This window comes from Lepidochelys kempii, chromosome 10 (assembly GCF_965140285.1).
Source record: "Lepidochelys kempii isolate rLepKem1 chromosome 10, rLepKem1.hap1, whole genome shotgun sequence".
NCBI lineage: Eukaryota > Metazoa > Chordata > Testudines > Cheloniidae > Lepidochelys > Lepidochelys kempii.
This window is the reverse complement of record NC_136389.1, coordinates 45,941,836-45,967,922: the sequence shown is the minus strand read 5'-3', so window position 1 is coordinate 45,967,922 and position 26,087 is coordinate 45,941,836. Positions and strand designations below refer to the sequence as shown.

Here is a 26,087-nt window from a genome sequence, read left to right as displayed (position 1 = left end):
ACACAGTTTCACCTCTCATTTTATTTTTAGTCACTCCAATGATCAACCTGAAAGGAGAGAAGCAAATGCTGGCATTGATCTTGGCAGGGTGGATTTGATTTAAATCAAATTGATTTAAATCACATCAGGAAGACTCGATTTAATCATGGATTTCTACATAAAAGTGCATTCTTGTTGGTTGTTATAACCTTAATACATATTCTTCACAACTCAGAGATAGATGCAGGTTTCGTTTTTAGAAGGTACACACTATACATTTTTTAAGTGATTTATTTTGAAAACTTTTCAGATTCGTTTTACAGCTATATCATAAGATGAATGATTGTTTGGTTATTTCATTTACCAAAGGTAATTGAAGCATATGAAGTCATTGGGAGGTGAACTATCTCCAATTCAACAGGTTAATCATTAATATTTGGAGGATTTTCTTGCCACGCTGTATTAGGAGGAGAACGTCACCAGACAGACATTTAAATTGTTTTATTTAACTAAAACAACAACGTTGTATATTCTGGATTTTTTCTTCAACAGCAAACATATAATATTTTAACAAAACAAGCATATAAATTTTTGAATGTAGTTAAACATTAAGTTTTTAAATCAGGTTTGTTCTTGTTAACTAAAATAGTTAAATGAAATATATTTTTTTAAAAAATCCCAAAAGTAAATCGACTACGTCAGCCAGGTCAACATGAGAAACTTAAAATATTGGCTTCTGCAGCTAACTCTGTCCTCTTCACCTTAGTTTTCCTGTTTGTTCATAATCTGGAAAAGAAAAACAAACTTTCCTGCTTTTTCAGGTCCAAATGATTTCTCAATTTGGAATAAATTAGTCCAAAGGAAGAAAATATTCTTTCTACGCCAGCAGAAGAAGCTACTGCTGTTAAAAGTGGGATTATCACTTCTACAGTCTCTGAATCCAAGTGCTTAAGTGAATTCCACCAGTTCACAGGTGTGACTTTCTTTAAAACATCACCAGCAAACTTTCTTGAATGGTTCACCCTTAGCTCTGAAGTTTATTATAGTTGGTATTATGGAGGGATGATTGCTGGATGTCCGTGTCATAGCCAACTCCTCCTCTTCAGCAGTTAAGGTTTGACCCTGGTACTGAGTATTGAGAATATTTGCAAGAGAATGAGCTGGAGACAGTGCTTGTCCAATTTGTTTTTTTAATGCTTGTAATTCAACTCTGTCATCTTTTTAAGATCTCTCTGTTCCATTTCAAATTTCAGCAGCATCAGCAATAAAACAGCTGTTTCCCTGCATTTTGTTCAAGGCTACAGAAATAGACTTCAAGGTACTCAGCATGTGTTCAACATTTCTCTTAAGCCCAATGTTGAGCACTTTGGCTGTGACAGTGCCATCTATTTTTTCATGATTTTGTTCACAAACTGTCATCAGTTTAGGCCAGTTCTTGATATAGTGCTCAAAACAGCTCCTGAGTTCCATCGAACGTCTTGGGGGAGAGTTAGCTTGGTTCCTCCCACTTTTTTCAGAGCAGCTGCTGTAAAGTGGTTGTTACGGAAGTATTTTGCAATTTCAACAACATTAGCCTTTATTTCTGGAACACTGAAGTCTTTGGCTAGGTGGTGCATCAAATGAGCACCGGAACTGTATGTTATTAACTTGGGACTCTCTTCACTCTCTTCTAAATAATTTCTTCTCATCTTGGATACATTTACAGCATTGTCTGTGACCAAGCTGTGTACTAGACACTTGAATTTTTTTTCACAGTTTGTTATAGCTTTTACTGCTACTTCTTGTAAGTATTCTGCTGTGTGTGCATTTCCTGATGTATCAATTGTATCTGTAAGGAAGACATTCCCTTCTTCTGTTGTCACACAAGCACATACAACAGGATCATTGTGGACATTGCTCCACCCATCAAGACTCAGGTTAACAATTTTACCCTCTAGACCTTTTGCACACTGCTCAATTTCTCTTTCATACATTTTATCCAGCAATTTGCCTGCGGCATCTGCTCTGTTGGGTGGACTGTATCCTGGTCTTAATGACTGAACCATGTTAATGAAGTGTGGGTTCTCAATCGTACAGAAAGAAGAGTTTGTTACATAAACAAATGGGGCAATTTTTTCATCAATTACCTCTTTTTGTAATGTGCTGGTTCTTATTACAAACTTATCTCTAGTTGTTTCTGGATGATGGAGATTTTTTTTTTTCCTTTTTTGCTACAGGTGATATACTGTGGCTATGTGACATACATGATGTGACTGAAACAAGGAACGCGGGGGGTTGGATGGGGCAGGAGTCCCGGGGAGCGGGGGTGGGCAACAACCCCCTCGTGGGGTGAGGAGGGAACCATTTGTTAAGATTTTGGCAGCTCATCACTGGATATGGTAGATCTCAAATCAATGAAGGTTACACTCAGAAAGACCTCAAGTCTTCTGGAATATGCTGCTCAAACAGTTTCACTTTTGTTTCTACTGCCTGTCCCTCCCTTCTCACATTTATCTCCAGACTTCTTCTCCTTGTCCAGATCTATTCCACCCCCAACAATCTTCTATTCATTTAACTTTTTGAAACTTTGCACTTTTAGAGAGAGGTAAGGGATTGACTCCGTGTACACAAATTTGCAGAGCGACAACAAGGTTGAGATCTGTTATTTCACACCTCTATATATTATTTATTTATTTAAAAACATTTTTGCTATTAACAAGCATGTTATCTCTAGAGACACAAATCCACAGTTTGAGAACTGCAAAACTAAGCATCTCTGATGGTATCTTCTAGACTGAGCACTGAGTCCTATTGGGTAGATAGAAAGATTAACCTAAATAATCTATACAGAAGCCCCTGAAACCCCATAAAATTGGGTCTCTAATCAGTGAACTATTGGAACTCATTTACAAAATTTTTCTTAAACATTACATGAATATATTGTCTCATGCTACAGAATTAGAATTTATAATCCCTCTACCATGATGAGATATCTTTGAGCTATAATGTATCTTAATTAAAACTATCTTTAGAGAGGATTTTCCTCAAAAAGCATTTTCTAAAAAAAATCCAATTTAAATTTAAAAAATCTGATTTATCTATTTATTTATTTTTTAAAATCATTGATTTTTATCCACCCTGGATCTTAGATAGGGGAAGAAGGAACTCACGTAAATGCCAGTTTGGATGCTGGCCTCTGCCCCGGAGCACTCCACGGTTATGTCAGGCATGCAGTTAAGCAAATCTTGCACCATGCAGGCCATGTCCTTTGGGGTCTCTTTCTTTATCTGAATGGTGAAATCTGCCCCAATCTCTTTGGCTTTTTCCAGGCGGGAGGCAGATAAATCTGGGGAAGGAAGAAATAAATCACAGAACTGCAGCTGGCTGACAAACGTCATGCAAGAAAAGATGTCACACAGAGAGGCCCTGCAGCAAGCATGCCCAGTGGGGCACGGACACATTGCACGCACACAATGCAGGCACATTGGGTGGAAAAGTCTGGTTCAGAACTCCCCCAGCCTGATGGCACACGGATTGGGTAGGAGATCAGCTCTCCTCTCTGGGCTGGTGGGGAAAGACGTGTGACAAGCAACTTAAAGGCACAAGAGATGCCAACGGGACTCTGGCCACATAAAGTTGCCTCTTTCAAAGATGCTGAGGTCTTAATACTCTAAAGCCCACAGACAAGTCATTCTGACCAGGGCATGTAGCAAAGGTGCAGCTGCAGGCACCTGACAACAATGGGGTTCTCTACAGATGTAACATTATCCCCATGGTTATTCATGATTTGTACCGAATTAGCAAACTGCCTAGAAGCCCTGGCTCCTCTGTGCTGGGTGCTGTACAACTATGGATAAAAGAGGGGGTCCTTGCCCCAAAGAGCTTAAAATCAACCTATGAGACAAGAGACAGTTGGTGGAGAGGGTAAGTAGATGGGAGATAATGTAAGAACATAACAAAGGCCATACTGGGTCAGATCAAGGGTCCATCTAGCCCAGTATCCTGTCCTCTGACAGTGGCCAATGCCAGGTGCCCCAGAGGGAATGAACAGAACAGGTAATCATCAAGTGATCCATTCCCTGTCACCCATTCTCAGCTTCTGGCAAACAGAGGCTAGGGATACCATCTCTGCTCATCCTGGCTAACAGCCATCGATGGACCTATCCTCCATGAATTTATGTAATTTTTTTTTAAAACCTTTTATAGTCTTGGGCTTCACAACATCCTCCGGCAAGGAGTTCCACAGGTTGACTGGGCGTTGTGTCATGAAATACTTCCTTTTGTTTGTTTTAAACTGGCTGCCTATTAATTTCATTTGGTGACTCCTAGTTCGTGTGTAATGAGGAGTAAATAACACTTCCTTATTTACATAAGGAGCACAAAGTAACAGCGAGAAAATTATGAAGAAGCGTAATACGCAGTGATCACAGTCTACCAGCTGCCTAACCATAACTTGACTTGCTAGTGAATTCAATACCATCACTTTGGCAGCAAATGCATGGAGACCAGAGCATTGCTAGGAGCCTGGCATTAAGGCATATTGGAATTCTTCTTAACCTGAGGGGGGTCTATCCCTTTGAGGCCAGCACACTGTAACATGGTTGAGAAACAGGTGGTGGGGAGGGAAGTCCACAGAACTGTTAGGAAAGTTTCCAAATCTCTTCTAAGGGTTTCCTTTAGCTTCATGTTCTCTGGGTCTTTGGGGAAGAAATCCGCTCTGAAAAGGTGGACAGTATCCATGCATCGCTGCCAGATGCAGGACAGTGGTGAAACCTTTTGGTTCCCGTGTGTAATAAATCATTGCGGGCTATTTGCTAAGGTGCAGATGACCGTGGACATCCTCTCTTCACATGAAGTCAGGCAGCCAAGCCTGGGGGAGGAAAGGAGGGAAATCCCTCTTCCTGATTTTGCTGTGACACCAGTTTCATGGTTGGATTCCAAAGATCCACCTACATGAGGATGTGGAAAGGAAATCAGGGAGAGGCCACCTGTATCCCCTAGATTGCCTCCTCCTCTTTTTTAGCATTATTTTTATTGGGCCATTGCACAGTTGCTGGAGGATAAGTTTGCTCTTTTCAGCCCTTCAGGGACAAAGACAGCCCTTTGAAAGGGGAGGTGTACATCCCCATCAAGGAGAGGACAGGCCTGGGGGATATCCCCATCAAAATCCTTGGCCTCATCCCAAGAGCAGGAGAGCTGGGGAAAGGCTCTGAAGCAGAGGGACAATGACCCATTTAATAACCAGGGCAGGATCTGGCAGCACTTAGAGGTCCATTCCTTATTGATGGGGAGCAGCTAGGAGACTTGCCTCCATAGTAAGCTTGGGTGTCTGGCTCCCTCCATCTGCAAGTACCAGTCATAAGAACGGCCATACTGGGTCAGACCTATGACCCATTTACTCCAGTATCCTGTCTTCCAATAGTGGCCAGTGCCAGAGGCTTAAGAGGGAATGAACAGAACAGGGCAATTATTGAGTGATCCATTCCCAGTCATCCAGCTGCAGCTTCTGGTAGTCTGCTCGGGACACCCAGGCTAGGGACACCCAGAGTGTAGGGTTGAATTCCTGACCAAACTGGCTAACAGACACTGATGGACCTATCCTCCATGAACTTATCTAATTATTTTTTGGACCGAGCTATATCTTTGGCATTCACAACAACCCCTGGCAATGAGTTCAACAGGTTGACTGTGCATTGTTTGAAGAAGCACTTCCTTTTGTTTGTTTTAAACCTGCTATTCATCTCATTGTGTGAGCCTTGATTGTTGTGTTACGTGAAGGGGTAAATAACAATTCCTTAGTCACTTTCTCTGCACCAGTCATGATTGTATAGACCTCTGTCATACTCCCCCTTAGCCGTCTCTTTTCTAAGCCAAACAGTCCCAGTCTTTTTCATCTCTCATACAGAAGCCGTTCCATACTCCTAGTCATTTTTGTTACCTTCTCTGTACTTTTTCCAATTCTTATACATCTTTTTTGAGATGGGGCAAGTAGAACTGCATTGCGTGGGTCTGCGTCCTTTATTCTACCTCTCAGCTATTTATGTCCTGCTATAGACGCAATAGGCAAATATCTCCACAAACAGATCAATTTGAAATGTGCTGTGCAGATAAAGAGTTTTATAGGCAAATATTTTACAAGTATAAGTAAAATAAAATATTTCTCTGGGAAGTGCAGTAAAACATGTCTAGGCAAATAATGGGTTGGAGAGGCGTTCCTCCTAACGCCAACATGGAAAATATTTTCCTGAAGGCAGCCCGCCTCCTAAAGTTCAAAGAAGGGTAATCTCGCTCCTTGCCACATATAATACGGGAAACATTTGAACAAGACTGCCCCATAGTGGGCATTTCTGAGCCTCTTGCTGTCTGAGTAACAGCATCTGTGACACAGGTGGCTTGGGAAGGACCAAATGTCACGGACAATTACAGAGGCCTCAGTGATAGCTTCACAATCTGAAGGAACTCAGTGGATGACTAATCAAAATTTGTCACACTACGCACAGATTTTATTTCTATAGCACCTCAAGGGTGCCAAAGCACTCTGTAAATTATATACAGAGCAAACAGCACATCGCTCAAACACAGTCACCTCTGGAGGGCGGGGGAATGCAGCAGCTGATCAGCAGAGCACAGCAAAATAATATAATAATTCAGATCAGAAAGAATACTATACCAAATGAAATGCAGGAGGATTTAGAGAGGAGAATGCAATTACCTGGCTTGGAATTCGGCACAAATTCCAAGGTTAGCACCACTACTCTTGAAGAATGTGTCTTTAATTAGCAGATGGAACATCAGTTTTATGCCTCAGCCTGAAGACTGAAACAATAATTGCAATGCTGATGAACATCCATACTCCTAGTTGTGAAGGGTGCAGGTGTATCCTCCTAGTAGTTTCCATTTGGGGGCTCTGGCCTGGGGAACATTTCAGTAAACCTGTGCTAATTAAGCACAGTCCTATTTATATCTCCCTTTACCGGTCATTAAGATGCAGAAAGAAAAACTGGACGAAGAACAGGTCTGCTAAAGACACCTACATACATACACCAGGTGATGATCTTCACATAGGCACCTAGCATAGCTTTGTCTTACCACCAGGCAGTTCTGCTGCTAATTTGTACAGTGACCTGCCACACAGAAAGAGCAGCCTTTTTAGGACATGTGAGAATGAGGCAGCATTTTAAGGATTAAAAGAAGATCTTACCAGTGATTACTACCTGGGCGGCACCCATCATCTTGGCAACGAGCAAGCAAACTAGCCCAATGGGTCCTTGAGCAATAAGGAAGGAAAATAAGATGTCAGAATACAGGAAAATCATGATCACTGTGAAGTGAGTGTAAAGCTCACTGCATTGGGGTTATAGCAGTGCTCCATGGAGGACTGGTACTGGGATTACGGCAGATGTCACGATCCGCTGCAGTGCATTGAGAATGGCAGTGGGCATGACTGTTATTGTTCCAGGTTTGGAGCTGGCAGTGAGGAGAATACTGTCAGATTCCTAGGTATCTTGCTACCACCCAAACTGCCTGTTTAGCCACAACACGCACTTCAAATCCATTTTGGAGCAGGGCTGGCCAAAATGTGGCCAAGGAGTGCACTGCTGACCCAGACCACCCTCAGCCTCAATACAGAGATGCGGGCCATGGAGACCAAGTTGTCAGCACACAGTGCTCCATCCTGAACCTAGAAACCAGGCTGGTCACTCTACTGCATTTCTCTGTGACAGAGCACTCACGACAGGTGGGAAGCACAAGGTGGGTTATTCCATACCAGCCCCACAGATTAAGACTTTGGATCCCAGAGTGACTCCGCCTCTTCGGCAGGCATGGATTCCCACAGAAAGAGGTTCAATGAGGGCCCCTTCTTCAAAGGTGACGTTATCTGGAAGCCTGCAAGAACCAGAGACACAAGCAACCGCCACAATAGGGGCTTTTAATGGTGGTGGGGTGAAGCTAACCACGTCTGCAAAGGTTAATGTCTAAACTGTGCTGGCAAAATGCCCTTATAATTGGAATAAAACACACACCTGTGCACTGCATAAGAGGCTACTATGCAGCAAAGTACCCATCAGCCTCTACAATCTCTCTTTCGGCAGGCACAATTTAGGCACCCACCCTAGAAAACATAATGCTTGGTGTTTGCTGCAATGAGTTGTGAGGATGTTCAGCAATGTGCTGTGGGGATGAGGTCTGCCCTGCCTTTGTGGATGGGTATGGGGGAGAAGGCTTCTGCACCTTCAACTTCTATCATTGTTCTATTCCTGGAGGAGAGGGGGAATGTGCTGCAGATCATCCTCTCTTCAGGTTAATAAGGGAAGTGTTCCCTAAGTTACTCCTGTCAGACCCATGAAATGCTATAGCTTGCAGAGCTGGCCACTTCATCTCACAAAGCAAAGCAAAGGGACATATGATCAGACATCCCCTTATTCACTACCCCATCATACCCTATTGCTGGCCACTGACATGTGGGAAGTGTTTCAACCAGTGGGTTGGCTTGAGATTCATACAAATATTTGGTATATACAAAGAGTTTAACATTTGGTAACTAGGTCCTAGCACTCACTCTCCCAAGAAGAATCGAAGGCACTGACTCTCCATAGTTAGCGGAGTAACTAACACCTGGTCCAAAGAGGGAGTCAAATGCCCCCAAACCACAGTGGTAGTGTCTTGTATGCAGTTGGAACAGGAGTAAATGATGACAAAAGGCACATGGCCAGAGGGAGACAAACCCAATGATTCTGCTATAAGACGGATACTTCTGAGCTGCTGCAAGAGAGATGAGCCCCAGCCCCCTGCTGCTCAATGCAGCCATCCAGAAAATCAGTAGGCAAACCGAACCTCTCACAAAACAGGCACTGGAAACTGTATTTGAAAGGAAGTGTTCCATAAAATGGGGTAGTGGAGGGCAGAGACAGCTGACAAGGCCTCTCCTTTGAGACAGCAGAGGGGCAGCCTGAAGTCAGAGGGCCAGATTCTGATCTCAACTGGGTCAGCGTAAAGCCAGAGAAACTGCTGACTCCCACAGCAGCTCTGTAAATCAGGGCACTTTTACTTAGGAGATAATCTAATCTAAATATAGATAATCTAATCTAAATATAGATTCTGAGGGGTAATTCTCAGCACCTAAGCTTGAAAGTTTTAGCCAAAGTATCTTTCACAGAATCATAGAATCATAGAATATCAGGGTTGGAAGGGACCCCTGAAGGTCATCTAGTCCAACCCCCTGCTCGAAGCAGGACCAATTCCCAGTTAAACCATCCCAGCCAGGGCTTTGTCAAGCCTGACCTTAAAAACCTCTAAGGAAGGAGATTCTACCACCTCCCTAGGTAACGCATTCCAGTGTTTCACCACCCTCTTAGTGAAAAAGTTTTTCCTAATATCCAACCTAAACCTCCCCCACTGCAACTTGAGACCATTACTCCTCGTTCTGTCATCTGCTACCATTGAGAACAGTCTAGAGCCATCCTCTTTGGAACCCCCTTTCAGGTAGTTGAAAGCAGCTATCAAATCCCCCCTCATTCTTCTCTTCTGCAGGCTAAACAATCCCAGCTCCCTCAGCCTCTCCTCATAACTCATGTGTTCTAGACCCCTAATCATTTTTGTTGCCCTTCGCTGGACTCTCTCCAATTTATCCACATCCTTCTTGTAGTGTGGGGCCCAAAACTGGACACAGTACTCCAGATGAGGCCTCACCAATGTCGAATAGAGGGGAACGATCACGTCCCTCGATCTGCTCGCTATGCCCCTACTTATACATCCCAAAATGCCATTGGCTTTCTTGGCAACAAGGGCACACTGCTGACTCATATCCAGCTTCTCGTCCACTGTCACCCCTAGGTCCTTTTCCGCAGAACTGCTGCCTAGCCATTCGGTCCCTAGTCTGTAGCGGTGCATTGGATTCTTCCATCCTAAGTGCAGGACCCTGCACTTATCCTTATTGAACCTCATCAGATTTCTTTTGGCCCAATCCTCCAATTGGTCTAGGTCCTTCTGTATCCTATCCCTCCCCTCCAGCTATCAAATCCCCCCTTCAGGTACGAATGAAAGTTCCCTTCCCCTGCAAGAGGAGAGCTGCCCCATGAATCAAAACAGTGACTTTCCAGGAAACACTGACATCAAATAAAAGGAAATTCTCCTAACAGAGCAGAAATACTGTCACAATCAGCTACACTCGTCTGACAGTGAAGAATAGGCCCTAAACAGCACGGTCTAGTCCTAGCCACCACAGTGTCTCCAAAAGCTGTTTAGGACCCCAGTTTGAAGAAGCCCTCCTCTGCCAGACAGCAGCAGTGCACTCTAGTGGACAGAGTCAGGAGGAGGGACAAACCTTTTCAGATTAATTGTATTTCATATTCCAATGCTGACATTTCATTAGGTACCAAATACAAACCCAGATGAGAAATGGCCTGTTTGTTTGTAAACAGGAAAATGTCTAGTTTATTGCAGGAGAGATTTCTGAAGAAAATCAATAAACCTGTGTGTGATGTTATTGACAGGAACTGTGACTGTATAGATCATTGTTGCAACCAAGATCCTATAGTTGCACCAAATCTTGTACAAAGGAGGTCAAGTAAGGTGTCTATGGAAAGGTCGTAATTTGCTGGTCATGATTATGCTGTCTGTATCTGTGTATCATTTTTGTATTTGAAGTTATGAATATTGGCTATGTACTTGTATCTCAATGTGTTTTATTCTAAGTAACCTCAGTGAAGCATTTGGTCAGCTTCTTGAGAAAGGACTATTCTCAGTAAGTGCCTAATCAAGAAATACTTAACTGATAATGGACTTTGGGAGACGACAATCCACATCTAAGCTTTCCTGGGAACATTCAAACTAACATGTAAACAATGGCATTGGCCTGCAAAAAGCTGAATCATTCATGGACATGTGACTTGCCCAGATGGCTACAAACTCCATCTTGTTGCTGTGATTTTGTACAGAAGAACAAAGGAGTTTCCGCCCACAAGAGAGAGAATATAAAAGGCCCTGGAAGCCTCTCCATTTTGTCTTCAGCTGGCTCAAGAGATGGCCTCTCCTCCCCAAAGAGTTGCCTGAAAGAAACTGGGACAAAGGACTGTAACTACGGGGGTGTGAGTGATTGCTGGACCCAGGCCATAAACCACAACATTGGTCTGAAAAGGATTGGGTCCAGACTAGGAAGGAGTCTAGTCTGTGAAAGAAGCTTATTGGGACATCTCTGAGGGTGAGATTTACCTGTATTCAGTTTCATACTGTATTAGGCTTAGACTTGCATGTTTTGTTTTATTTTGCTTGGTAACTTACTTTGTTCTGTCTGTTATTACTTGGAACCATTTAAATCTTACTTTTTACACTTAGTAAAATACCGTTTTGCTTATTAATTAACCCAGAGTAAGTAATTAATACCTGGGGGAGCAAACAGCTGTGCATATCTCTCTATCAGTGTTATAGAGGGCAGACAACTTACGAGTTTACCCTGTACAAGCTTTATACAGAGTAAAACGGATTTAATTGGGGTTTGGATCCAATTGGGAGCTGGGTGTCTGGGTGCTAGGGACAGGAGCACTTGCTAAGCCATTTTCAGTTAAGTCTGCAGCTTTGGGGGTGTTGGTCTGTGTTACAGCAGATTAGCATAACTGGCTCAACAAGGCAGAGTTCTGAAGTCCCAACCTGGCAGGGAAGACGGGCTCAGAGGTAGCCTCAGCACATAAGGTGACAGTCCCAACGGGGGTCTCTGTGATCGAACCCATCACACTGTGCTAAAGCAGACTACACTCTATTGCTTTATGGACCTAATCCTGCAGGATCCTTGAGCAACTGATTTTTGGGGTAATTTTGCCTGAGTAAGGATTTGGGTCTCTGATAAAACTACCCCAGGGCTTTATCAGTGCAATCACTGGTGCTATGCTGCATACTGAAGTGATACTTTGTGGGCCGTGTTTCAGAACAGAAGCAGGCCAGGACTGTGCACAAGGGTGTACATGTCAGTAATTTGTCTGAGCAGTTACTAGTGGGGGAGGGAGTTCACTAATCTATCTTTTTAAGGATTCTATATTGCTGCTCATTACCAGGGTATTTAATCAACTCCCAGAAAAATCTGATTGATGAAACAAAGTCCCAAGTGGCCTTCCTGGAGTCTTCAGCCTTTTCCAGGGGGGCGCTGTGCTTGGGGTATGAAGTGATGATAGTGACACATGAAGAACTACCTAGTTATTATAGCTCTGTGGAGAGTTAGCACCACATGGGTATCTGTGTGCCTGCTGCCAGAGTGACAACCAGTTACATGTGTACACACACAATCAGTCCATCATCCAGTCTCACATTTTGAAAACCAAGCCCATAACTTCCTAGGTGAATGATTCCTGCTCACCTGCCATGAGCCATGTAGTTACATTAATAAATGCTTTCAAAGTGCCTGGATATACTCACATGGAAGGTGCTAGTGAAAGGCAAAGTGTGATTTTTATTATAACCTGAAAAAAGGAACCAAGCCAGATACTAGTCTCCTCCCTGCGCAGAGCAGGGTACTGAGAGTCTGTTGGGGCTCTGTCGCCGGTCCACAGGGTGAATGTGTGCTTCAATTAATCCATCTAAAAAGAGGGATCATCATACTTAGCTACCTTGCAAAGAAGCTTCATTCATTAATGTTTGCAAAATGCTCCAAGGCCCTCCAGTAAGAGCACAAAGTCCTGTCACTACGAGACAATGATCCCAATGCAGAGGTCCATTTTTGACAACCCAGCAAACATCAGGGATGCTATTTCTAGAGCATGCACAGGCACAAATGAAAGAAGAATGTTAGTCCCTAGCGTTAGTGAATTTCTGGATTTACAGATTTGTTCTTTCTTCAGTGTACATGGAACTCTGTGTTCCACACAAGCCTCCAAATGGGAGCAAACTCCATAGATTAAATATCTACATGGCACTGCCAACAGAGTATTTCGATGGGGTGGATATGCTGGACCCAGTTCATTCCTGGCATGACTCTACTGAAGTCAGAGCAGTTATGCAGGGATGAATTTGGACTGCTAGGTTTTCTAATGCTCCAATTCAGCAAAGTACTTCAGCACATTCTTAACATTAAGCTTGTGCTTAAGTCCCAGTACAATCAAGCAATATGGATGCTCATACGCTTAAATGTTTTGCTGAATCGGAGCCCAAATGAGTTTCTCTGACAACCAGGATGTGACCTTTGGCACCAGTGGGGTCAAATTTGTCTTCAGTGTTGCACAAAGGCTGGATTAGCGGGGGTACTGGCAGCCTGGGACAATCAGAACCAGTCTAGGTCTTCTCAGTTAATACCTGAGCAAATCATATTGCAGGTTTAGCAGTTCTTGCAGTGCTTTCTACAGGGCAGCAAGGGGCTGGCTCTCCTTGATGAATGAGGGAAAGCCCTTCCTGGAGTTTCCAACAGCAGAACCCAAAAAAACATCAGGCCTTACCTTGCCTTATAGAAATGAGAGCAAAAAGAGAGAGGGTTTAAGAAAAGGACACCCTTTGGGGTTAAAGCAGTGATAAAGTCATAGGAACTCTGCAGGAGAGAAAGGTCTAACAAGTTCCTGTCATAAAGTTCTCAGATACCACAGTCAAGAGTGGAGATAAAAACAAAGACAAACAAACAAATAAATAAATAATCCCTAGCTCTTCTACAGTACTTAGCATCTGTAGCTCTCAAAGTGCATTACACAGAAGGTCAGTACAAAGGAGATCAGATTAAGGTCTAGATCACATTCCCAAACATTTCGCAACCAGGCATCTGAACCCTACCTATGCCAGGGGCATCTAGGGAAATAACAAAAAGCGCTTCATGTAACTAGATTACTATCCCCATTGTGCAGATGGCTGAGGGAGAGAGGGAGGAACAATATGGCTAACCCCATACAGGGAGTGGTTATTTGTAGGCAGGGGGCGTGTGTGACTGACTTGTAGCAAAAGCTGGCATTGTGTGCATAATATCGGCACAGGTTTCCATCATCGGGAGGTGTCGCACAGAAGAAGATAGTCGGAGACAGGTTGTAGCGTCCGATTTTGCAGAATTCATCGATGTCTCGCGGAGCACCAGGCTCAATGGCCACTCGATCGCCTGAGTGAGTGAAAGGAGGGTGGGGTGAGACAAGGAGTGTGTGGGCACTGCACCATGTGGAGATCTGAATGATCAAGAGGGATGCCAAGGAAGGGAGAGATCTACCCTGTTCTGTAAACACCCACTGAAAGACAAAGACTTCCTTTGATACACTTCAATCTCTTTCCCTAATGCCATGCTATGGAAGACTCAACACCCAGCCCCAGGGACCCAGCCACACACAGTGTTCAGCATTACAGAAGAAAATATAATATGTAAGAGGCAGACAAACACTAAGAGGATGCAGGCTCAGTCACATGCAGAGCTACCTATATCTTCCCCTTCGTCTAATCACTGTAAATTGGCTGATTTCCTATTCCCATCAAAAAGCCAGCATTTGTCACGGAGTACCACTGAGTGGCATCTGAGATCTCCTGCAATTAGGAACTAAACGGAAACACCATGCAGGATCTGTTGGCAAACATTGGATTTTAATGGCAATCACTGTACTTGCTCTCCAGACTGACAGTTATGATGGGGAGGTAGGCTGGGCTTTTGGTAAAGACCTGGAAGTGCATGTAGGAGTCAGGAGATCAGACTCCAAAATCCAAAGAGCACAAAATCCCTTTTCCCCCATGTGGGAGAGCTCCACATTGCCTGACCCAATCCTTGGACAGCTCAGAGTGGAAAAAGGGCAGTTGTTCACCTGCTCCACAGTCAGGTTTTCTGGAGCTCCACAAGGGAGTATAAGAGACTTGTAAAACATCCAAAATGCTTCCAGCCCTTTTCATTCAGCACGAGAAATCTAATCACTGGGCAAATCCCTCAGTGAGGCTGTGGTCATCTCTCTAGCTCAGGGGTCCTGCTCAGGATGTCCAGGCAGATGGTCATTACTATTGTTTATTAACTGCAGAGCATTCAGCACTGCACAGAACACAGAGAAAGGTTTAGTCCCTGCCCCATAGATCTAACTCTGGGGCCAAACTCTGCTCTGAGTTACACCTATTTAAATCTAGACTCACTCTACTGAAGCCAACAGTCACCCCAGATTTATCATGATGTAAATGAGAAATAATGTACCACGTTTCTTACTAGGCCAGCACTTAAATATCAATGCCAGGTGTCCCCAATTTCTGGAGCACGTACACACAGCAAAAGGAAGTTACAATATTGAGTTAACTGGCTTAATAGAAGAGCTCACTAGCAGCAAGAGTGACTCACATGCATGGTCTACAAAGGCTTTATGTTCTTGCTTGGATTGCATGTTCAATACGTGTCCATTAAATAAACAACAGGATATATGCAATATTCAGATCATATCAGCACTCTTCAAAAGGTCAAAGCAAGTGATTCCTAAGAAGTGCCATGAAGTCAGCTGTCCAACGCGAGCGATGGATGGCAGTGAGCCTTGTCATTTGTGAGGAGACAGTGTTGGCCAAATCACAACAGATCTCAATCTGCCCAATGTACTGTGCAGTAAAGCAGGGACAGGAGACAAAACCCAAGAGGAGCTCCTTTTATTGTAACATCTTACTCTAGGTTTGACTTTAAATAAAAGAGAGCTAGACTTGGCTTGAAAGGGCTGGTGGTTGGTTAGGAGGATTTGTGCAAGGGGTGAGGAGGGCAGTGAACAAACATATAAGGACAACAGCTGTATTTTAGGTAGATATAGGTGCAAACCATAACACTGGGACCCAGCTCTGGCTCCTGAACCCTGAGTCCAGTGGTGCTGGGATCTGCACACCAGTTTTAACCCAATATAAAGGCAGAGTCATTTATGAAATTCAAATCCAAGTTAAGATTTTCATCTAAAGCCCTTATCTGGCCCCCGTTACCATAGTACCCCAGCATCTCACAATCTTTAACGTACTAACCTTCCCAACACCCCTGTGAGATAGGTGGGTGCTCTTATCCCCACTTTATAAAAGGGGAACGGAGGCAGAGGGAGATTAAGTGACTTGCCCAAGGTTGCTCAAGAAGCTAGCATAGCAGGGGACTGAGCCCAGGAGTGCTGAGTTCCAGGCTAGCACTCACACCACTGGACCATCTTCCTCCTCTTTTTATCACTTCCAAACTGAAGGCTTTGGCTCAGCCTTCTCTGGTTTGCAGGATTCCTAATGTTTCATCAATGCACATTTAATATTTCCTAGCAGGCCAGCCTCTCAACCTCATCACAACAGAGAAAGTACATATCAGGCAACCGTCCACAAGATTCAAGGAAACTGCTCACCTGACTTCAGATGGGTTACTGATGACCCCACTTTGATGATGGTTCCCGATGCCTCATGCCCTAGCACCATGGGCTTCTTTACAATAAAGTCCCCAATTCTACCGTTCTGCCAGTAGTGGACATCAGATCCACAGATCCCGACCGAATGCATTCTCAGCAGCACCTCTGGCAAAGAAAGAAAGAGTCATAAACCAGAGACCAACTGCATGAAAGACCTCTGCAGCAAGGTGAGGCATCTGCTTGGCAAAGGCTTTAAAGACTGACAAGGAACTTTCCTACAGAGAGAAGAAAAGGAGTACCTGTGGCACCTTAGAGACTAACCAACTTATTTGAGCATAAGCTTTCGTGAGCTACAGCTCACCTCATCGGATGCATACTGTGGAAAATACAGAAGATGTTTCTATACACACAGGGATGCATCCGATGAAGTGAGCTGTAGCTCACAAAAGCTTATGCTCAAATAAATTGGTTAGTCTCTAAGGTGCCACAAGTACTCTTTTTCTTTTTGCGAATACAGACTAACACGGCTGTTACTCTATTTCCTACAGAGGAACACTAAAGGGGGCCTATATCCTTTTTTGCCTCTGTATATGTACAGGAGGCCTGGAAAGGAGCTCAGTTCTTTCAATAAAATGTTTTTTTCTCCCTACTTATTTTTCATTAGAAAGCTGCAACATGTTAAGTCTTTGATTCCCTTTTATGTTGGAGGACTCCTGGGCTGACTCAGGATATGGACTGAGAGCTTTGCTTGCAAGGGTTTGAATTAAAGCTGTGTTAGGAAAAATCAGAATTTAAACAATCTGAATAAAAATTCCTTCCCCTATCAATTAATCAAATTTCATTTCCCTGGCATTTGTGATATCACAGGAATTGCCAAACCAAATCAGACCCATGATCTATCAAGTGTATCTCTGATATGCAGCCAACCCCTTGACGCTTAAGAGGAAGGTGTCAGAAAACCTGCAGCAGGAAGTAATGTGATAATCTGTTTTTAGGGAAACCTTAACAGTGAGAGGTTGGCTTTAGCCCTGAAGCAGGGCTTCCAAAACGCATTTATTTTTATACTCCATAATTCTATCAGCTCTCTAGTTACCCACAGAGTCTTCCAGCGCACACACACATGCTGAACTTCTAATGCAAAAAATAAACAGAACCCCCTTGCCACTGAACCTTTAAGGAAAATAAACCACAACAACTTTCAGACTTTCTTTATATGCCATTAAAAAGGCATAAAACAGCACAAGCCTGATTTCTTTTAAATCTTAGCAGGTCACCCTTAAGAACTGTGCTGCTAAACCTTTCCTTTGTCTCTCTTACAATTCTGCAGTCCCTCAATGTCACTCCAAGTAACATTTTCAGTCACAATTTTGCTCTCTCTTGGGAGTCACTGTTGCTCAGGGTTACGTGGTGATTTGTAGAGCTTAGTTTAGAATAATCATGACAAGGAAACATTTTCTTCAATAATTTGTAGAAAAAAAGTTTAATAAAAACACTGCCAAAATATTTAACAGAGGAAAAAAAACTACTAGGGTAGGATTGTGAAAAGCACTCAGCATTGGCTTAACTCTCCTCCCGGTGCAGTAAACGGCATCTTTACCACTGATTTCAATGAGAACAGAATTAAGCCTATGCTGAGACGCTTTTGAAAATCTCATTCTAATGTTTATAACTAGAAAAGACACTAGTGAACAATCCTGCACTAGCCCAGGAGTGGACTAGACAGGTTTCAATAGGTTTTCCATCTTCTTCCTCCCTCTATTTCTTTACCTTCCTAATCCGTTCACCATCATTTACTAACATGTTTCATAAAAGTTACACATTTGCAGTTACATCCCATAGGACAGTCGACATTTATGAGATACTTACTGAAATCTGAACATTCTAGATAAGGATCTAAAACTTCCAAGAGCTTAAAATAAAAGACATCTCTTGTAAATGAAGGCAAATGTAATCTAAGAGGAGAGCTCTAGTCTGGGTGCCAAATGAGATCTTTGATTAAATATGATTCACAGGCCTTCGACCTACTTGACTAATATTCAGATAGAATGGGGTACTATGCATTTGAACGCAGCAATAAAGCACATATACTTCAGGGTTAGGGTAATAGACAAACAATCAGATTATCAAAAGGAAACTATGTTTAGTGTTTCTGATCACATGATAAGTAGCCTGAGTCATCAAAATCCCAATGCAATTTCCATTTTACAAGGTTGTTATCTGAATGAGGCCAGAATGGAGTTTCTAGCTATTTTTTCCTTCTCTAGTTTCTATGGGCCCAATCCTGAGAAGTGCAGATCGTTTCCAACTCCCATCAAAGTCAATGCTCAGCACCCCTTTTTGATATCGTTCTCTTTCAGAGGAAGGTAATATGAAGCACACAAACACTGCTGGTTATTCAGATATTATTAAAATGACCTAGTCTCTCGCCCAACTTTATTTACACCTTCTTCCTTCCCAGTGCAAGTCCCATCCACTTACACTTCAGCAGAGTGGATTCAGGTAGGTCTAAAGGAAGAAAACTAATTTTCTAAATCTTATGCATCATTTCTCAATAGGACCCTCAGGACTGTGTCTTTCATAAATTGTTATTGTTCCCAGATCTTGTCAACCGAAAACATGGGGAGAGGGATTTAGCTAACTCCACATACATTTCAGATTTCACCACCATCCCCTCTCAGATGGATGCAAGATTTGACCTGCTCCACCTATATGCTCCATTTTTGAACAATGTTATATGTTATCATAGACGCTATAGTTGGTTTACAGGGGGAGATCAGAGAAGGGCAAATAGAAAATTTAGGAAGAAATTACACTCAAAGAAAACCACAAGGTAGAAGGCAGGCAGTCACTCTAGAGACCTACCATTGGGACCTGGTTCTGGGACCGGGCGATTTTCCTATAGGGAAACAAACAAAAAGCATTCAGTTTGCATTAAAATTTGGGGCTGCTTTCTGAGAAATCCCTAGAATTTTCTCCAGTATATAAGTAATTACAGTAACAGGATCATGTCTTATATACCAAACTTCCCTACAACGGAATAGGACTTGTGGTTTCAGTTGAGCAACTTATCCCATGATCCAAAAAACTCATCTTCTGAAATCAGAGTGGCTTCAGATATTCACAGTAAACCAACAACTTTTAAAGACCGTCAGGATTAAATGTTCCTTTCTAAATGCCTATTCTCACGCCCTTCTCTTGTAATGCTATTATTGCTGAAATAGCTGTCCCTTGAGATCGTTATATGAATGAGGCATTATAAAACCTGAATCATTGACCAATCACAGGGAAAACAAAACAAAAATTCCATGTGGCTGAGGACAAAAACACCATCTTTTCCCCCACAAGTGGAACTAATGGGAGCATGAAAGAAGCAGGATACAGTGGCTATTTAACAGTGTGGAGCCTGAGGATCCCAGGAAAATGAGCATTACACAGCTACTTTGTCATATATAGAAGGGCTCAGCTACAACCCTGGGTCACTTTTCACACCAATAAAAGGTAACCTATATGTTGGCAGGACTTTTACCTCTTCTCTCTATATTTATATACTTACCTGGTTCCCAAACGTTGTGGTATCTGAGCTCCTCCCAAGTATTCAAAGAAAAAAGAATAAGTCCTTAAGATTTCACTACACAAGGAGGTTAAACAAAATGCCCACGTACAAAAATAAACATGGTGCTTTCAAACCCCTATAACTGACTCTGTTCACAGGATTGGGAAGCTAGTGTACAATGGGGAGGAAAAGTGGATTTCTGAGTTGTCGGTAGATTTGCTGCAAAGTTTCTTCTTAACTTTAAAAATGAAAGTGGGGTGGTTGCCATTGTCTTTTCAAGTTGACTGGAACCAGCCCAACTCCCAGATGAAAGACTTCCATTGACTGCAATGGAAACTGAATTGGTCCTTCACTGGGACTAGCATAAGAGCTGTATAATCTGTTTGCTTAGAAGTTATTTCATTATCAAAGGCATACATTGTGTCCTACACCCAGTTACTCCCACACATAAGCCCGGGCATTGGACCTTTGAAAGCAGATATTCTTTCCTAAAAGAATTTCCAATTTAAAAACTCCATAAACACTAAACTCAATATTTGACATCACTATCACAGTACGAAAGCAAAGTTAAAGTGAAGAGAATTGTGTTGTGTTTGGTTTGATTTCACCTCACTATGTTTATTTTTTGCTGTACCTTTCTGCAAAGATGATTTAAATTTTTAGTCGATAAGCAAATATTACTTTGGATTGAAGAAGTGGATTGTCTTGTTATGATTGTCCACAAAGCATCAGCTCCAACAGTCATGTACAGATTACCACAACAGGGCACCAGAGACACCAGACTTACCACCCGTTTTAGGGAAATATTGTAGTATCTCTGATATCTCTGTGAGGCAAATGCTGACTTTTTAGTGGAGCCACTGCACTACACTTCAATATAGATTCTCAATCCCAGCAGTGCTTTTGAACCCACCCTGCTGTTTTTTGCTTTCCTTGGCTCTTTAGTAGCGTAGGGCATAAAGCTTGGGGAAGGATGAGATTTGATTAGTGTGATTTAATGACTGTAAAGTCAAATAAACATGGTGGGCCTGATGCTCATTTACACCGAGATCCCTTAACACAGTCAGAGTGATTTAAAAGTGAATAAGTGTAAATGTGAATCAGATCCAGTGTGCGAGGGGACAGAGAAGTGGGTGGGGCGGAGTTATGGTTGGTATTGCACCTGTCCAATACAAAATCACTGACTCCATAAACATTTCCAATCTCACAGTGAAGAAGCTACTGTCTCATACTTGCACAAAGCATGAGTAACTACACATTGCAGGAAAAACAGTACAGCATGCAAAGAATTGCTCGAAGAATTTCATTGTCACATGGCGTAATGAAACTTCTGCCTCTCACTTTTCAGTAGTTTCTTTGTAACTCCCGAGACTTCTGCAAATTCTGTTTCTGTGCCTGCTGCTGGAGAACAGAATCCCCTCAGAGATGTGTTCCTATCTCCCAGACCATTAAAAGCTGCCACACTTCCAGGTTTTCACACCCTTTCAGGATGGAAGACAAAATTTTCTTTCTGGAAGACATTTGATTCAGCCTCCGAAGACTCTCTCCTTAGACTGAAGGTGCTTGGAATGGCTGAGACAGTCACTGATGAGATCATAAATGCCCTGGAGGCGTTCATATGTCAAGTTTACTATTTGAGATCAACATTACAACACTTGCAGAGCTACATTGGTGGCTGTTTTCCAAGGATCAGACAAATGCCACGAAGGGGTGCATTTTTTACCTGCTATCAAGAACCTCATCAAGCAAAGGAATGGCTCCAGTATTACTGAGCACATCCCAAACTACCCTCTCCTTTCAAGCATGAATGGGTTTTTCCAGTTACACATGAAATACAATGCATTCTTAAATCAATCCTAATCAAATGGTCATGTACAAAAGCCAGATGCTCACCACCATGCAAATGGTTGGCCAGTAGCCTGCCTTGTATGGTGATGTGTGAGTGTGGTGCAGGGGAGGATCAGTATGACAATGTGTCTAGCAGAGTGGTGCCCTAGACAGAGAAGACACTGATGATGACTTTAATGAATAATTTTTTTCAATCCTATATGTCAAGACTAACTTCCATAGGATTACCAAAAATCTGTGTCTTTTTTTATGCAAGCAATGCATCCTTGTGTTACAGTGTAATTTAAAAAAAATTGATTTTTAAACATTTTTTGAATATATATCTTCATAAGTGTTCTAGGTTTGTCACGTTTGGTACCATTGTGTTTGGGGGAAAAAGGGCTTTCAAATGAAACCCAACTGAATCCTTTTCTGACAGCCCTGCATTATCAAAATTTCCACCAATCAGAGGACCTGAAGCTGGGAGCCAGGGGATGGGGCAGTGAGCCCTCCCTGCTACACTGCACAACGTGACAACATTGAAATTATGATTCTGTCAGATTTTTATGAATTAAATGATGCCTCACTTACCTTTCTATCACTAACTTGCCCATGGAATTGGATTTTACTATATCAGTGTTCCCAGACTAAAATGCTTGCTTGCCTGTGCATATCTCACAAGCATTGCACTGACATTCATTGTTAAAATAAGCAGTAAATGATCAACACTGCATATGGACAGTATGTGGCCAAATTCTGCCTGTTGATATTAATGAAGCTCAATGGGGTATGCATCTGGGCACAACCTGCTCTATGTAATTTTAGTGCCCAGAACTTTATTTCTGACCCAGATTTCTTCAGTCCAAGGCACTTTGTCCCACTCAGGACACAGCCAAAGTGAATCAGAAGTTTTTAAAGAAAGCCTTTTTTGAGTTATTCACATGTATAGAAAGCATCTAACAAACGTGTGAACTGGTGAAACACAATTTTTACAACCTCAGCTATTTTTTTTTTAAAAAGTTGTGTGTGAAAATAGGAGTTTGCAATATGTATGAAAGATAATGAAGCTCACAATACTGAAAGTGGAGTATCTAAGAGCATCCTAAAAAACATGCACCCATTTGTTCACTAGGGAGCTCAAAGAAGAACAAAGAGAATGGCCATGGGCCTGGAAAAACTCTCATATGGAGAAAGACTGAAGAGATTGGGACTGTTACCTCAGATAGGAGACAAATAAGAGGGGACATGATAATGATTGTGATAGAGGGGATTTTCAATTAAATTAAAAACCGGCAATGTAAAATTGATAAAAGCTTGTAAATACTATACAAATACAACATATAAATATTATTTATTTGTATTACCATAGCACCTAGGAGCCCCAGTTGTGGATCAGGACCCCATTGTGCAAGAGATTGTACAAAGAAAATAAAAATAGAGTCTAGAACTCACTGCCACAGGAAGTCATTAAAGTCAAGAATGTAATGAGATTCAAAAAGTGATTGGACATTTATATGAATAATAAGAATATGCAGTTATTACAGTTAATGCTAACAAATATTTAGAAAGGAATATTAAACCCCATGTTTCAGGGCTTAAGCCAATCTCTAACTATTAGAAATCATGAGGTGATCCAAAGCGGGCACCTCCTCTGCCTTTGTCAGAGTCAGGATACTGGACTAGATGGACCTTGGGTGTGATCTAGTACTGCAATTCCTATGTTTCTATTTAGAAAACTGTACATTGTATGTGTATGAGATGCACATTATTATAAGTGTTGCTTTTTAATACTGTTTTGGCAGATGTTACCGCTATCTCAAATATGGCTGTGAGCCACACATTGTATATAACACTGCTCACTTTGTTTGAGCTGCACAGGAGCAATAAAAATAAACTGAGCCACAACAGGTGACCAAAGTCTGTATTTAATATCAAGCACCTGCCAGATCAAAACTATTTTCTGTGACTACCTCACTGCTTATCAAAGTTCATTAAGACATAGGCCTTGATTTTCAGAAGTGGCCTCTTTATTTGACATCTTCCAAATTTGCAAATGCAAATACCTGTACACACAACAGATGTCTATTTACCTGACTGGAGCCAGAAAGTTCGATTCCAAATTGAAGCACTTATGAAAATCAGGCCCATAGTGTGCAAGTTTAACACAATGCAATTCCTCATTGGGTCATTTTTGGCACTCTGTCATTCCAACCTGTTAGCTATGTTCAATGTACACCATGAAATGTTGTTTATCTTTTCTCTTGTGTCCCAGCAGCACCTTCTGGTGCAGGAATATGTACTGAACTGTATGGCTTCCAAAGCCCTCCCCACCACACACCATCAAATGCAATACAAACAGAATGTTAGCAATGCTCTTCTTTCCCAGAACCTGTACAACAGGGATGCCCACACTTTGCCAGCAGAGGCTCATGCTAGCAATTTGCTGGATCATGAGAAATGTGCAGAATCTGGGTAAAACAGAGAAGACTGCAGGGTTAGTTTGTCACTCTGTAGTCTAGTGTGGTGAAACTTCTCCAGCGTCATTTCCCTGCCATCTCTTCTCCGATCTCTTGCCCTCCTTTGGGAGTGCCCCTACCCTGCCAAATAGAGCTTCAGCGGTGCCAACCCCTGTCTCCCCAGCTAACCCACTGAGCCCTACGATCCTCACTCCCTGCCAAACTCGGGGGCAAAAGGAGCTTCCATTCCACTCCTGGCCTGGGAGGGCCCTGAGTCCTCTGACTTCTGAGGAGGTACAAAACAGCCTTGCCAAGGACCAGAAAGATTTCAAATCTTCCTCCATTTAATTCTAGTAGGTCATTTGATATTGTGTCACATGAATTCACTGCGTATATTAATGCCAACTGGCCTGGACAGGAATAGTCATGTGCATTGAAAACAGGTTGAAGGACAGTAACAACAGGCAATAATTAATAGCAATGGACATAGCTGGAGTAGATCTGGGTTAGGCTGAATCTTATTAAACAGCATCATCAATGAGCTGACACTTCATTAGGTGAAATATGCAGAAACCCTGAAGAAAGCAATATAAACAATCAGGGAGCTGGAGGAAAAATAAAAAGAGTTAACTGCTTAGCTAAGCAATGACTGGGAAGAGGGGTAAGTGAGACATGCTAAGAGTATGCTGACATTTGAGGGAAAGGAATTATTTAGTGTGCCACAGGGGGGTCTAAGTAGGAAGAATGGGGCAAAATTAACTAAAGATGAATTTAAGCCAAATACCAGAAGCTTCTTGCAAGAAAGATGTATTAGATGTGAAAACATTTCCATAGGTAAGAGTTGGGAGCCTCACCACGTGGAACATAGAAATCCAGACTGGCAAAAACCCAGAAATGCCCTGTAGGGTATAACCCTGCCCTGGCCCTGAGAGGATGGACTGGGGATACCCAATTTTAGGTTTTACACCTGAAACGTCTATGATCCAGGCAGTGCCCTGGGCTGCCTGAACCGGGGGCTGCAAACTCACAGAAACTCCCTGAACCCCAGAGCTGTGATCCCCCCACAAATCCCCTGAACCCCAAAGGCTCCCCTGAACCCCAAGGGGTGGAATACCCCCAAGAGCTGTAACCCCCCGCACAATCCCCTGAACCCCAAGAGCTGTGACCCCCCCACACACAATCCCTTGACCCCTGAGGGCTGTGATCCCCCCAAAATCCCCTCAGGGCTGTGACCCCCTCCCCCAGCCGCCTCTCGCGGCGCGGGGCGGGGCGGGGCGGCGGTACCAGGCGCAGGTCCCCGGCGCGATGCACCACCACCGACAGGTTCTCGGCGCGTTGCTCCGCCATCCTCCCTCAGCCAGCCGGGCCGGGGCCGCTCGCGGCGCTTCCGCCCTCAGCAACGGCCGCTCCCCGCGCGCAGGTGCACAAGCCGCCCGGCGGCCCAGGGTCCGGGGGGTGAGCGACAGTCGGCGCCTCGGCCGCTGCAGCCGCGGCACAAGGGACTTTAGCTGGGTCCAAGGGCCGGCGGCTGGCAGGACCCGGTGGGGGGTGGGGAGCGGCCGGCTCTCATAGTCCAAACCGCAGGCAGCCTGGCGGGAGCCAGCACTGCCGGGGGGGCACGAGAGAGGACCCCTGCCCCGCCCCCAGGGAGCCGCGCAAGGCCAGAGGGTGACTGAGCCGTTGAAGGGGGGAGGGGGGCAGGCCTGAGGGTGCCTGAGCCCCAGCGCAGGGCCTTGAAGGGGGGCGGGGCAGGCCTGGGGGTGTCTGGGACCCGGCGCAGGGCCTTGAAGGGGGGCGGGGCAGGCCTGGGGGTGGCTGGGACCCGGCGCAGGGCCCTGAAGGGCGGACAGGCCTGGGGTCTCTTGGGGAGAAGGCAGCTAGTGAAGCTTCTCTTCCTTGTACCACAGTGTGACACACCCCGGCCACGTTGTGGAGGAATCAGAGTCGCAGTTGTGTTAGTCTGTATCCGCAAAAGGAACAGGAGGGCTTGTGGCACCTTAGAGACTAACACATTTAGAATACATA

General features: G+C 43.5%; 1 protein-coding gene across 2 annotated transcripts in view; it reads right to left on the bottom strand.

Annotated features, from left to right (window-relative positions):
• SORD (sorbitol dehydrogenase) overlaps positions 1-25,707 on the bottom strand; it is a 39,070-nt gene extending 13,363 nt beyond the window's left edge. Inside the window, exons 1-7 of one of the 2 annotated variants that reach the window (XM_073363240.2) lie at positions 25,347-25,707; positions 19,089-19,122; positions 16,227-16,391; positions 13,858-14,017; positions 7,727-7,845; positions 7,160-7,225; positions 3,129-3,304 (exon numbers count right to left, since the gene is read on the bottom strand). In XM_073363240.2, coding sequence (XP_073219341.1) covers positions 3,129-3,304; positions 7,160-7,225; positions 7,727-7,845; positions 13,858-14,017; positions 16,227-16,391; positions 19,089-19,122; positions 25,347-25,409 — 783 coding nt within the window. In that variant the 5' untranslated portion in view covers positions 25,410-25,707. The remainder of the gene's footprint in view (positions 1-3,128; positions 3,305-7,159; positions 7,226-7,726; positions 7,846-13,857; positions 14,018-16,226; positions 16,392-19,088; positions 19,123-25,346) is intronic. The other variant, XM_073363241.2, reaches the window with a different exon arrangement.
• Between the last annotated feature and the right edge of the window lie 380 nt (positions 25,708-26,087).